The following is a 14,349-nucleotide window of genomic DNA, read 5'->3' as shown; positions in this document are numbered from 1 at the left end:
TTTAAGACAGTTATACCATCAGGGACACTAGTAGCAGTAAATGAAGTTAAAACTATAGATCTTATAATTAGAGACCACATTTTGAATCTTGTTTCTTAGTAGCTATTACTAATCTTTATCCTGCCCCTAAATTCCAGTTCTCTCATCTGTAAATGAAAAACAATTACTTTATAAGGCTTTTGAAAATACTGAAGTTTCCAAAGTTCTTAGCACAGTGTCTAGTGCCTAAGTACTTAAAGAACATATGTATCCTTAACTGCAAATGAGAGTGACACAGGTCTCCAAGAATGTTGCCTGAAGCAATCAGTTGAAAGTTGGTTCAAATTTACTTGACATTTCCTATCTTGATTCAAAAAATTCATTTGAAAATTGCAGTCTATGATTCTAATTTATCTGTGCTATATTTTTGTTAACACTTTTAATAGTCATTCTCCCTTACTCCCACACACTTTATCATTCAACTTCAGTGAACCTGTCTCTGATGCCAGCCATCTTTTAATGTGTATCACCATGTAATATACTGCTTTTAATGTTATAGTTATCAGTTATGTGAGTCACAAATACATGTGTTTAGCTTAAACCAGCTGGAATTGGGTTTCTGCTACTTGCAACTGAAAAAGTTTTGAGCAGTACACTGTGAACATTTTACAGTTCTTCCTTGTTTAGGAGATAGTTTAGGGCAGCCTAATGTCGTCTCACAGACAAAACTTTCAAATTTTGTGTTTTATTTTATCTTTCTACTGCTACCCATCCTCCTTCTACCTCTTCTTCCTGTTTTATTAATCAAACTCTTCTGTGTATTTAGGAAACTTTGATGACTATAAATGTCACGTCATGGCCGGGTGCGGTGGCTCACGCCTGTAATTCCAGCACTTTGGGAGGCTGAGGCGGGTGGATCACCTGAGGTCAGGAGTTCGAGACCAGCCTGGCCAACATGGTGAAACCCCATCTCTACTAAAAGTATAAAAATTAACCAGGCATAGTGACGGGTACCTGTAATCCCAGCTACTAGGGAGGCTGAGGCAGGAGAATCGCTTGAACCCGAGAGGCGGAGGTTGTAGTGAGCCAAGACTGCGCCACTGAGCTCCAGCCTGGTCAACAGAGTGAGACTCCGGTCTCAAAAAAAAAAAAAAAAAAAAGTCACTTCATTTGGGTTCCAATTAGCAACAACTTACAATGAAATGGCAACTGCATGCATACAACCATTACACGGAATCTTTCAACCAGCTGATCGTGTTTTATTTCTGAGAATTTATATCAGGAAATTAAATATACACTATTAAGAAAAGCGGAAGCATACTTAAAAATTAATTTGTGCACATCTTAAAATTAGTGGCATACTGGAGAACGGTTAGGTAACATTAGATTTGGGTATGGATTTTATTATACTTATTTTTCAGAAAGGACAGCTCCAAAAGAGAGATCATGAGAAAAAGAAAACGCTCTCCAGACATATAACTAACATAAATATCAATGTCTTTTAAGGATAAACAGCTTTATTATCAAAATCCACTTCCCACAACTACTTACATCAAGTTACTGTGACAAATAAATAAATCTAAGTGTAATCAGGTAAAGGGGAATGTGACTTGTTGAAGTACAAGGCAAGTATCTTACCTTCCCTCCCCAAAAATGTATTAAACCTAGATGAAATGCATTTATTTTTAAAAAGCTGTGCATCTCAAAGGAAGATAGGATTATACCTAGAGTTCTGTGTTAGGAAGCACGCAAATGACGCCAGCTAAGCGCTGTGCATTTTCCTAATGTGTCCATTTTACTTAGAGGTTTGGTGCGGGGTGGAGACTATTAAACATCAGTTGAAGGCATATACCTACATGTATGTATAAATATACACATATATCATTTATACATGTGCTTTCAAAGGAGAAAACTACTATCTCCAGAATACACACCAAAATCGCTAACACTGGTTGCATATGAAAATGGATTTCAGGTTTTCAACTGCTTCAAGTAGTGTCCCCAGAGATCCATAATCACTCTCCTTTGCAATTAAGGCTGAAAGAAGTTTGAGATGCACTGCCACAGGGCACTCCTAAATAAATTTGGAATTGTCAACAATGTTTCCGCAGAAATCAACGGTACCATAAGAAACAGAAAAATGAAATGAAATTGATTCATTGGGCGTTCGTTTGTGGACTGTAAGCATGTGAGTCCTCGTCCTCTCCTCCTACCACCCGTAGGACTTAACACAAGGACTTGAGGACCCCTTAATGGATGAAATGTTTGACAAAAACTTCTCGACTGGGAGGAACTCTACCTCACGTCTTTATAACTCCACCTTCTTGTTTCCAAGACGTTGTACACAAAACTGAAGATAGTCATTTAAAACAAAATAATTTCCAAAACAAAAATATGCTGAAAATAAAAACACAACGAAAGCACGGCTTCAAATCCTTTGTTTGATTTTCCAATCACTTTTGGAAGACGCAGGGGAGGCTGGAAAAGAAAAAGGCTATTAGGCGGGCCTGTTCAGCAGAACAAGACCCAGCGAGGCATTGTATCAAAGAAAAGGAGTCTCCGTTCGCAAGCCCCACCTTTCCTCCCCAGCAGCAGCTACCTGCTGAGGGAAAGAGGAGGGAGAGGGGAAGGGACGCAAAGTCGAGAAGCAAAGGAAGAGAGGAAAGTGGGGTCAGGCGCTGAGAAACCGAAATGAAATTGGAACATTGGTGGAATTACGAGGAAGGCGTGGCAGAGAGTGGCAAGCCAACCGGGAAGATCCATGGTCCGATGAGACGCAAGGAGAGTGTTCGCGGGAGGAGGGAAAAAATAAAAGGGGTTTTGAGGTGAAGAGCGCCCGAGGCTTCGATGACAGCTCGGACCCGGTCTTCGACTCGAGGGGCGGGGACGACCCGGGAGCCTTCCATTGTGCGCGCCCCCTCCTCTCCCCGCCCCCGCCCTCGCCCTCGCGGCTTCGGGCCGCAACCCCAGCTGCCGCCAGCGCCTCCCGTCTGCCCCGGGTAGGAGACAATATGCTTAACCCTCCTCCGACCCTTTCTCACCGGATGAAGATGGCCGTCGCCCGAGCTTTCTCTTGTCCATCTTCTCCCGCTGCTGAAATTTCAGTTGCAGGCGCTGTCACCTCAGGACCCCTCCGGCTTGGGAGAGGGAGGGGGAGGGGAAAGAAAAAAAAAAAAGCCAGCAATGTGCGAAGCGCGCTTGCGCAAGAGCCGTCGCCTGCCCTTCGACCGGAAATCAGCTGCCCCTCCCACCATCAACCGGAAATCATTTCCTGGGACTTTTCTCTGTGGGCTGTCTCCTCAAGCGTTTTTTTCGTGGGGTTTATTTCATGATCTGATCCCCTCTGGGGAAGTGAACCATCTGGGTGCTTGATTTTAGCTTTGTTGACTTTGAAGATTAGATTGACAACAATTAAAAGGGGAAAACAGGAACTCCTCTGGTTCACTGGATCTCGCGAGGTGGCCAAACAACTATGAAAACAAAACGTTAGTGTTTGCAGTATTACGTTCCTGACAGCCTCTCTTACATATTTGCCCCAAACGCCCTTCCTCGAACTCAGAAACCAAAAGATTTTAAGATGGCAAAATCACCTAATAATAGCCTAGCTATTAGTTTAGCATTTGCACTGGAAATAAGTAGGCTGATGAGGAAAAATGTCTTAGAGAGAATTTCTTTTTAAAATTAAAACTCGTGATTTTTAAAGTTCCTTAAAAGCTAGAACTTAATTTTTCAATAACTGAAATACTGAGATGACGAAAAGTGGGTGGCTATACACTGGAATTTGTTCAATTAACATTTACCACGATACTTAAGGGACTAGACCGGTCATCAATGAACTAAAGGTCTGGTACTATTAGCCTGATCCCTAATGGTGCATATCTGAATAATTTTTAAATGAACGTGTAAGCTTTCATGACGATTTAATCACAAGTTTAACAAAATTCAGCACAGTGCTCTAAGCAGGGAAAATGTTTCTGGCATGTTCCAAGCCCAAAGGGACTCTGGAAATCAATCGGGTTTGATTCCCAAGCCGGCCCTTTATACCTCTCACCCCTATCCCTCCAACCCCCATCTCCCATCCTAATGGGGTCAATAAAGGGATCGGCCCAACTCGTCCACTAAAGCAGTCCCCTTCTTCATGAGTCAAGCCTTCCTAATTATAATATGGTCAGTCCCCAGGTAGAGGTGAGGCCCCAGGTGTTGTGGGGTGTTGGGCTTGGGGAAGTGTTCTACATGGCAGTAATGACCGCAAGGCAGATACACTTTAAGTCTTGCTGGGATTGAGGTTCACTGTAAGGATTTCATTTTGTTGGTTTATTTGGTTAATTTCTGTTTAACAAAAACATTGCTTTCTGAAAAATAATTGAATGTTCAGTTTCCTCACAAACTAATTTTTTTAACCAAAGAACTTAACTGACTCAGAAGTCAAGCTGGGCCGGGCACAGTGGCTCACGTCTGTAATCCCAGCACTTTAGGAGGCTGAGGCAGAATAGCTTGAGCCCAGACATTCAAGACCATCCTGGGCAACAAAGCAAGACCCCCCTCTCCACAAAAATATACAGGCCAGATGCCATGACTCACCCTAGGCGGGCGCATCACTTGAGCCCAGGAGTTTGATATGAGCCTGGGCAATATAGTGAGACCTCCTCTCTACAAAAAAATTTAAAAACTAGCCACGCATGGTGGCCAGCATGCCTGCAGTCCCAGCTACTCAAGAGGCTAAGGTAGGAAGATCACTTATGGGGTTGAAGTTGCAGTGAGCCTTGATCAGGCCCCAGCCTGGGCGACAAAGCAAGACTGTCTCCAGAAAAAACAACAAAAATTACCCGGGCATGGTGGAGCACACCTATAGTCCCGGCTACTGGGGAAGATGAGATTTAAGGATTATTTGAGTCCACGACTTTGAAGCTGCAGTGAGCTATGATCACTACATGGTACTCCCGCCTGGACGACACACAGATACCCTACCTCAAAAATAAAAATAAAAAATAAACTTCCCAGACAATTCTGTTACATACTCCAATTTGGTAAAACCAACACTTAGTGACATCTGCTTTTCTTTTTTCCTCTCTCTGATATTATTTTTTCTATATGTCCTTGCCTCTGGTGGATTAAATACAGCTTTTTTGTTTCCTAGGGAGAGGTGAACAGTGGGGAGGGACATTATGTACTTTCCTCTTATTTTGAAATGTCTACAGATATAATTTCACAATCACTATTATTTTCTACAATTTACTAAATGGAATTGTAATACAGGCATTATTATTTTTCTAAAAAACTGCATAATCACTTTCTGTGTTGGGAAAAGAAAAATAGTGCTGCTTTTGTACCAAAACAGTATTCTTCCTTTAAAATATATTTTCTAGAGGTGTTGTGTTTTGTTTTGCTTTCCTAAATATGAAAATAAATGAAAACTTACTCATTGTTAAAAAAAAAAAAAGTATCATTAGGTATTTTTTAATTTTCTGAGTAAAAGTATTCTCTATTCTGTGCTTCTTAATGGCATGGTATATACAAAAGGACCTTGTTCCTAAATATAAAAAAGGATTATAATTACTGTATAAGATTATTACTCTGTAACCAGGGGATTTCTTAACTTCTCAGATTATAAAATTACTTTTTTATAAAAGCTTACTAATCACCTGTGAAAAATGTAAATATTGTTAAATGTAACCACTTTTGATCCTAGAAAGGAAAGGGGTTCCTTAAAAATCCAAATATGCTAATTAAAGTTATTTGCGTCTATGATTCCAGTGTCCCACCTCTTCTTTAAAGACAATCACACCTAACCTAGAGAAGTCAAATTCAGAGAGCTCGAAAGTAGAATGGTGGTTGCTAGTGCCTAGTGTGAGGAGAATGGGGAGTTATTGTTTAATGGGTATAGAGTTACAGTTTTGTAAGATGAAAAGCATTCTGGAATGCATGTCAGTAATGGTTACACAACAATGTGAATGTACGTAATGCCTCTGAACTACACACTTAAAAATGGTTAGAATGGTAAATTTTGTTATGTATATTTTCACAATTGTTTTTTATTTTAAGAAATAACCACACCTAGAATAAATCATTACAGCTGTGTCACCACCTAATCCAGGATACTGGAAAAGCCTAATTTCAAATTCTCTCTAATGCGTATATGCTGTTATCCTTTTTTAAAATTTTAGTCTGCATTAAACGACTGGAGTACTTGACATAGGAAACAAAGTGCCTACCAAATGGCCTCACTGAATTTTTGGTGAATGAATAAAAGAAAAAGTCAAATACTATGCATTTTTAAATCTTTGGTAAAAACTAATCTTGGGGTGGGAGGAGGGTGAGGGTTGTAAAACTACCTATCAGATACTATGCTCGCTACCTGGATAATGAAATCATTTGTATACCAAACCCCAGTGACACAAAATTTACTCTTGTAACACATTTGCATATTCCCCCGACCCTAAAATAAAAGTCAAAAAGGGAGGGGAAAAAATCTCTCAGGCTCCTGAGCTGCCTCAGTTACTTTGGGCATGCCACTTTACCTTTGAAAGCCTCAACTTATCCATTTATAAAATAAACATGTTAGCTAAGCATATCAATAAAGTCCCTTCTAGCTCTAATAGTCTTTTTCTTGAAGGTAAACTATTGAAGGAAACCAGAAAATCACCTCAAAATATGCCTTTTTTTTTTTTTTCTTTCTGAGACCGAGTTTTGCTCTTGTTGCCCAGGCTGGAGTGCAATAGCACAATCTCAGCTCACTGCAACCTCCACCTCCCAGGTTCAAGTGATTCTCCTGCCTCAGCCTCCCAAGTAGCTGAGATTACAGGCACCCGCCACCATGCCCGGCTAATTTTTGTATTTTTAGTAGAGACGAGGTTTCACCATGTTAGCCAGGCTGGTCTTGAACCCCTGACCTCGTGATCCACCCGCCTCAGCTCCCAAAGTGCTGGGATTGCAGGCGTGAGCCACTGCGCCCGGCCAAAATATACCTCTTTTATATAAAAATTATTTTTGAGCCAAAGGCAATTAAGAAGCAGGAAATGGAGAGAAAGCTCTCTCCTCTTTTTTCTAGCTAAAAGGCAGGACATAAATTCTCTCTAGACTCTTACCAGCCCAGAAAGCCCCAGACAAATCTGCAAACAAACCTTACTGTATTAGTTTCCTTCTGTAGATTTACATTCCCACAGTTTCTCACCCTTAGAAGTCTAAAACTCTTTCCTTTGTTCTTTCTTCTCTCCACAAATTTATTGTTCTTCGTTGAAGATACTTACATAAGCCAGAGTTGTAAGCCACTGTTTTGAGTTACTCCTCATTTAGGTTTCTCTAAGGTGATGTGCACTGCATGCATTAATAAACTTCTTTGTTTTTCTGTTGTTACAAGGTTCATTCCAACTAAGAACTCATGAGGGTTAAGGAAATATTTTTCCTCCCCTAAACTATCTTATTCTAATCCATTCTTTGGAAAATTAAGCATAAAAATTGTCTCATTCTCTCCCTCTTTTGTTTAATGAACATATTGAATTTGCTTGAGATGGTTTATCTTGATTTGCAAAAGATAAAGCATATATAAATTGATGGTTGGGATATTCTCTAAGAATAATTCATAACCTTTGACATTTATTAAGTTTAGAATTATAAAACAAGTCTCTATAATTTTCCAAAAGCTTTGCATCTTTTTTTTCTTATGTATTAATGTATTGCTAGAGGACTTTTAAAGTATGCTTTACTTCATGTGCTTGGCAAAAAACTGTAAAATTCTAACAATATTTAAGTGCTTACTGTGCACCGGACACTATTCCAACAACTGGAGATACACTAGTGAACAAAACCAAGTCCCTGTTCCTGCTGTCATGGAATTTACATTCTAATGGAGAGAGGTAGACAATAAGCAAACATATGTCAGTTGGTAATAAGTGCCCAAAAAAAGAAAAGGAAGGGAGAGAGTTACTCTTTATGATAGACTGCTCAAAGAAAATCACTCTGATGAGATAAAAAGTGGGCAGAAACTTTAAAATAAAAGTCCTATAGATATCTATAAAGGGGAGGAATATTCCAGGCTGTGGGCCTAGCAAGAGTGAATACCCTTAAAACAGGAGCTTGCTTCACAAATTGATGGCAAAGTAGACCAGGTGCGACGATGGTGAAGTAAACAAGAGAGTGGTAGGAAATGACACCTGAGAAAGAGCTAAGCCCCAGATCATGTAACTGGATGAGTAAGCCAGTGAGAGAGTGGTAGGAAATGACACCTGAGAAGGAGCTAAGCCCCAGATCATGTAACTGGATGAGTAAACCAGTGAGAAAGTGGTAGGAAATGACATTGGAGAGCTAATGGCCATGTGAGACCTTGTAGGCCATGGTAAGAACTTAGTTTTTATTCTGAGTGAGAAGGGAGACTATTGAGAATTTTAGTAAGCCTGTGCATCTAGACTGTGAACTTCACAGGTCTCAGTTCACTACAACCCCCTTGGTTTGGGCAGGGTAGCTAGAGTGGGCTAGAGTTGGATATTTCCCTTCCCCCAAGTCAGTTAGGCTCTGATAAAACCCCGGCAGGTTAGCCTCTGATTAAATAGCTTCTCCTGAGGGCAGACCTTGTTAAGAAGAACAAAATGCTCTGGCGTATTTCAAAATGGCTCCTTTTCCCCACCCACTACCAGAGGCATGGATAGTCACCCTGAGGACCTGTGAGAGCTCCAGGAGCTTAAACAAAATTGGGGAGCGAGGAAGAGGGGATGGCTAGGTCCCTCTGACTTGTCCACACTGATCCTTCACATTGACCTATCCTGGTAGTTGTTCCATTGGCGGCTTCAGCAGCTACTTTCTGCTCTGGTAAGTTGTGATTCTCTATATTGACGTGCTTTCAGTCCCTCCGATTTTGGAGGCGGTAGTATGCCCAATAACCTTACTTCTTTTATGGATCCTATGAAGAAGAGCTTTTGATTTTCAGTTTGTCTAGCTTTTTACTTGTTAGGACTGAGTAGCAACTTCCAAGATTTTTACATGCCAGTCTGGAAACAAGAAGTCAACAAACATCACCACTGAAATTTTTGAATAAGGTTATGACCTCCCATTAGATTGTTTCACCATGGCCTCAATGTAAAACATTCTTGGATTTTTGAAGCATGGATTTTTGCCATGCATTGCATCCATTTTCAAGGCTTTTTTTTTTTTTTTTAAAGGATGGTTAAGTCTGTCAATTATTTACACTTTAGAAAAAGTAAATTAATTACATAATAACATCTGAGAGAGAGGCTGAGCATGGTGACTCACACCTGTAATCCCGGCACTTTGGAAGGCCAAGGCAAGAGGATCACTTGAGGCCAGGAGTTTCAAACCAGCCTAGGCAACATAGTGAGATCCCGTCTCTAAAAAAAATTTGTTTTAATTAGCCAGGCATGGTGGCATGTGCCTGTAGCCCTAGCTACTTGGGAGGCTGAGGTGAACTGTGAGATCAGAAGGTCGAGGCTGCAGTGAACTGTGATCACACCACCACACTCCATCCTGGGTGACAGAGTCAGGCCCTGTCTTTCAAAAATAACACCTGAGATCAGCAAAGACTAGATGCATTTTTAATAGAAAAGGAAGGAATAGCAAGCAGTCTGGATAGTGCTTTGGACAACCAAAAACCTTTGTAAAGTACCTTTTGGGTTAGAGGGGTCAGAGAATAAGATTTAGAAAGTGAGAAGGGAGTAAGAAATCTTAGACCAGCTTATTGAAGTGGGGAAAAAATTAATTTAAAAATTTTAAAAGATTTGGCCAGGTGTGGTGGCTCATACCTGTAATCCTAACACTTTGGGAGGCCAAGGCAGGTGGATTGCCTGAGCTCAGGCATTCAAGACCAGCCTGGGCAACACGGTGAAACCCCGTCTCTACTAAAATACAAAAAAAAATTAGCTGGGCATGATGGCGGGCACCTGTAATCCTAGCTACTCAGGAGGCTGAGACAGGAGAATTGCTTGAATCTGGGAGGTGGAGGTTGCAGTGAGCCGAGATCGTGCCACTGCACTCCAGCCTGGACGACAGAGTGAGGCTCCATCTCAAAAAAAAAAAAAAAATTAAAAGAGATTTAAGACATCCAAGCAAGCACCATTTGAATTTTGCCTTAGGCCTAATAGCAACTCGAGTTGCACTGAAAATCATTTGGAGTGCTACTTATTGGAAGTGGGTTGTAGTTTGCCAGTGTCAGTGTTAAGGAATTAAGAAGGGAGAGTGTTAACATATTTGTTAAGAAAGTTCATTTGAAAGTCAGCCTTATCCGCAGTCACTCCTCTGACAGTTGTTTGGCTTTGGGGAAAGCCACTTAACCTTTCAAAGCCTTTTTTTCCGGCTTTAAGCTCTGCCTAAGGAACTATCTAAGTTAATTTCTCATCTAGCGTATTTTTCTTCCTTCTCAGACATCAGAATAACTGTATCTTCTAGTATTCGCTGAATTGATCATAATTTCCATTGCCTGATTCACATTTCACTCCCGCTTCTATCTTCTGCCATTCATTTAACAGCAAAAGTTATTAAATATCTTCTGTAGAAATAAATGAAGACCAACCAAATGAGAAAAGCCTATTTATTCTGAGCCTGCTGTAGCAAGGGAGTCCACCACTATCACTTGCGTTTTGGCAGAGACTCAAGGCAGCAGAAGAGTAGGAGAGCTTTATAGTGGGGAAAAAAAGAAAAGACTTCACATTTGCCCTGATTGCAAGTTGTCGTGGAGAAGCTGTAGGTGAGCTAACTAGAAATGGGGACATCTTGAGTGATTGGCTAGGGGTACGTATTTGGCTCTCTCTGGTTGGTCTCAGGTTGGAAATAGGGACAAAATTAGGAAAGCTGTCAGATATTAATGAAGTTCTTGCCATTTAGCGCCAAGTGTTGTAGAAGTTACTGGTTAGTTTCCTGAATTGTCACTAGTGATAGAGATCTGATTTCCTGCCAGTCTGATTTATACCAGACTGACTTCCTGAGTTGTTTATTGTAAATGAGGGGTTGGCTTCCTGGGCAGGTTGTGTGTCAAAAAAATCCATATTTACATATGGTCTCTCCATTGTCCCTTCATATATTCAGTCTCTCACTGTTTTGAATCATTCACAATTATTTCGAATTAACATCTTTACCACTGGTTAGAAGGTTAATGTCTTTCTGACCCGCTTAGTTTAGCATCATGTGCCGCAGGAAGAATTTGACAAGCTGAAATTTTCATTTGACTTTTACTAGCACTGATGTACTATTATTCTTTTAACTTTCAGTGGTTACCAATGACACAGGAGCTGAGCTTCCAAAAATTTATTGAACAATCTGACTTACTAGGAGAACTTAAATATGACTTCAATGAAAAAGCTGAATTCAGACACACTGAAACACAAAGGCCTTTTGTCTTTAACTATTATGAAAATGTGCTTGAGAAAAATAGCAAGCGCTACCAGGCCCTTGGCCATTTGCTTGAACAATATATTTATGAGCTTTTGGAGAAGGTGTGCAAATTACAAAAAGTATATATCCCACCTGAGGCTGATGAAGAAGAACCAAGAAGCTTCTTTTTTATGAGCGAGAAAGCATTAACAAATCACCATTCTGCTCTTCTTGTCCTTCTTCAAGACCATGGGGTCTTTCGAGCTGGTCAGTGGAGTCAGCAGGCAATAGTACATCATGGTCTCCAACATGGAAGTCAGATACCGTGTATTCAAATGGCATTGCAGGCACATTATGATGTAATGGTGCTAAACCCCAATGATAATTTTGTGGAACTAAAGATGGAAAAAGAGTGGCAAGGCCTTTTAACACAAAATATTGAGTCGTCTTCTCTAAAAATGGTTCCAGGTGGGAGCTTTTTCTCTCTCCAGCATCCTCCCAAATGCATTCCAAAAAGATGCAGCAACACCCCCGAAGAACACATGGCTTACATATGGGATTACTTCATTTCAAAGACTGAAGGCAAGGATATTGCCTTCATTGTACATGGTTATGGAGGCTTGGTTTTTATGGACTTGCTTGTTCGTAGAAGGTGGGAAGTGATGAGCAAAGTATATGCTGTTGCACTTATTGACTCTGAACATCATGTAGGACACCAGCTGGGAAGTGATGTACAATTATTAGCATGGATAAAGCACCACTGCCGTGAATGGGTGACAAGTCCTAAGCCTTTGGATAAACCTGCAGCTACTGTTTTCAAAAAGGAATTTCCTATGGTTTCTGCTGGTACAGAAAAGTACAGCTTAGCCCCTTCCTCTAGCCTTCAGTCAATTTTTAAGTACTTTAAAAAAGCTTTAAAAGCCAGAACAACCATTAATTTCTCTCAAATGCCAATAGTGACTAGAGGTTCCACAAAAAGAAAGCAAAGTGCTTAAACTACTTTTGTCATCTAAGGTTTTTTTTGTCCTTCTGCAACTTTGCTAATATAGATTCTGGAAGGAAAAAAAAAAAAACACTTTCAACTCACACACAATATGATGTTCTGGCTTGAGGTTTGATTTGTTACTTTTTATTATTTTGTTTTTATGAGGCAGGGTCTGATTTTGCTGCCCAGGGTGGTATGGAAATCTGGCTTTAAGCGAACCTCTTACCTCAGCCTCCCAAAGTGCTGGGATTATAGGCATTAGCCACTGCACATGGCCACAGTTGTTGCTTTTTTTTTTTTTTTTTTTTTTTTTTTTGAGGAGGAGGAGGAGGAGTCTCACTCTGTAGCCCAGGCTGGAGTGCAGTGGCATGATCTCAGCTCACTGCAACCTCCGCCTCCCAGGTTCAAGCAATTCTCCTGCCTCAGCCTCCCAAGTAGTTGGGACTACAGGCACGTGCCACCACGCCCAGCTAATTTTTGTATTTTTACTAGAGACAGGGTTTTGCCATGTTCCCCAGACTAGTCTAGAACTCCTGACCTCAGGTGATCCACCCACCTTGGCCTCCCAAAGTGCTGGGCTTACAGGCATAAGCCACTGCACCCGGCCATTTCGTTGCTTTTTTGAAAAGTGAACATATTCTCTTTTGTAGCCTATTGATGAACTGGGAATTCAGTGCCATCATTAATATTTTACAGTGTTAAAAGTTAAGTGTGAAGATCTTTTTTTAAAAAAGCTATGGTTTGATATAATGACAGCAAAATGGCAATTGATAAAAATTAGATATAGAATCAATCTTTGATTTCTGTAATATTAATATCATAGTAAAATTACAAGTGAACATAAAGATTAAACATCATAAGCAAACTGCATTCTTTGTCTGTTTATGTTTTTTGTTAAAATTTGTTGTACTCCGTTCACCAGGTCTGAAGAAAAAAAATGTTTTAATAAATTTCTTGGTCTCGTGTGTGTGTTCACTCATATCTTCAACTAATATCTGAGTGCTTACTATGTGCCAGTCAAGACTAGGTGTTTGGGACACTGTAGCAAACAACCCCAACATTGCCTTTCTCTTTACAGAGTTTACAATGGCCGAGAAATTACAAATGTGAAGAGTGTTAAATAGTAGAGGAGAGTGGGTGCAGACTGGGTTCAGTGTCTCATCCCTGTAATCCCAGCACTTTGGGAGGCTGAGGTGGACGGACCACCTGAGGTCAGGAGTTTGAGATCAGCCTGGCCAACATGGTGAAACCCCATCTCTACTAAAAATACAAAAATTAGCCAAGCAAGGTGGTGAACGCCTGTAATCCCAGCTACTTGGGAGGCTGAGGCAGGAGAATCACTTGGACCAGGGAGGCAAAAGTTGCAGTGAGCCGACATCGTGCCACTCCACTTCAACCTGGACGATGAGAGCAAAACTCCGTCTTTGGAAAAAAAAAAAAAAAAAAGGAAAGGGTGCCACGGAATATCTAGCATGAGAGCTAACCAACCTTGGGGTTCAAGGAATATTTCCCAAATAAAATGATGCTTAGTTTGAAGAACAATAGTAGTTGGCTAGGGGAACAAAGTCACAGGCAAATGAACAACCTATGCAAAGGTTTTTAGGCAGGAGAAAGAAGTCTAGCTCAGCTACAGCTGAAAGATTGAGAAGGAATAGTGTGTTCAGAAATAAATTATTTAGGACACTTGCTGATATAGTTTGGATTTGGGTATTTGTCCCTACCCAAATCTCATGTTGAATTGTAATCCATGGTGCTGGATGTGAGGCTTGGTAGGAGGTGTTTGGGTCATGGGGGCGGATCCCTGACAGCTTGGTGCTGTCTTCACAATAGTGAGTTCGAGTGAGATCTGGTCATTTGAAAGTATGTGGCACCTCCCCTACCCTCTCTCTCTTGCTCCTGCTCTGCCATATGAGTGGCCTGCTCCCCTTCACCTTCTGCCATGAGTAAAAGCTCCCTGAGACCTTCCCAGAAGTCAAGCAGATGCCAGCGCCATGTTGCCTGTATAGCCATTAAAACCATAAGCCAATTAAGCCCCTATTCTTTATAAATTACCCAGTCTCAGGTATTTCTTT

The 14,349-nt window shown here is 40.8% G+C and overlaps 2 protein-coding genes across 10 annotated transcripts in view; one reads left to right on the top strand and one right to left on the bottom strand.

Moving 5' to 3' along the window:
* The window catches only part of LOC105477493 (SUMO specific peptidase 7), a 200,460-nt gene extending 197,142 nt beyond the window's left edge, over window positions 1-3,318 (bottom strand). For 2 of the 9 annotated variants that reach the window (XM_011734045.3, XM_011734042.3), the window contains exon 1: window positions 3,021-3,317. In XM_011734045.3, coding sequence (XP_011732347.2) covers window positions 3,021-3,060 — 40 coding nt within the window. In that variant the 5' untranslated portion in view covers window positions 3,061-3,317. Of the gene's footprint in view, window positions 1-3,020 lie in introns of all 9 variants that reach the window. The other 7 variants (XM_011734041.3, XM_011734046.3, XM_011734044.3 and 4 more) reach the window with 6 other exon arrangements.
* Window positions 3,319-8,443: 5,125 nt separating this feature from the next.
* Window positions 8,444-13,224, top strand: LOC105477495 (putative protein ARB2BP). The gene is made up of 2 exons (XM_011734050.2): window positions 8,444-8,781; window positions 11,190-13,224. Exon 2 carries the CDS (start codon window positions 11,199-11,201, stop codon window positions 12,285-12,287), a length of 1,089 nt encoding a protein of 362 aa, XP_011732352.1. The 5' UTR covers window positions 8,444-8,781; window positions 11,190-11,198; the 3' UTR covers window positions 12,288-13,224.
* Window positions 13,225-14,349: the final 1,125 nt, after the last annotated feature.

Source organism: Macaca nemestrina, chromosome 2, assembly GCF_043159975.1.
Source record: "Macaca nemestrina isolate mMacNem1 chromosome 2, mMacNem.hap1, whole genome shotgun sequence".
NCBI lineage: Eukaryota > Metazoa > Chordata > Mammalia > Primates > Cercopithecidae > Macaca > Macaca nemestrina.
The sequence above is the reverse complement of the archived record's forward strand: the minus strand, read 5'-3'. Positions and strand labels throughout refer to the sequence as shown.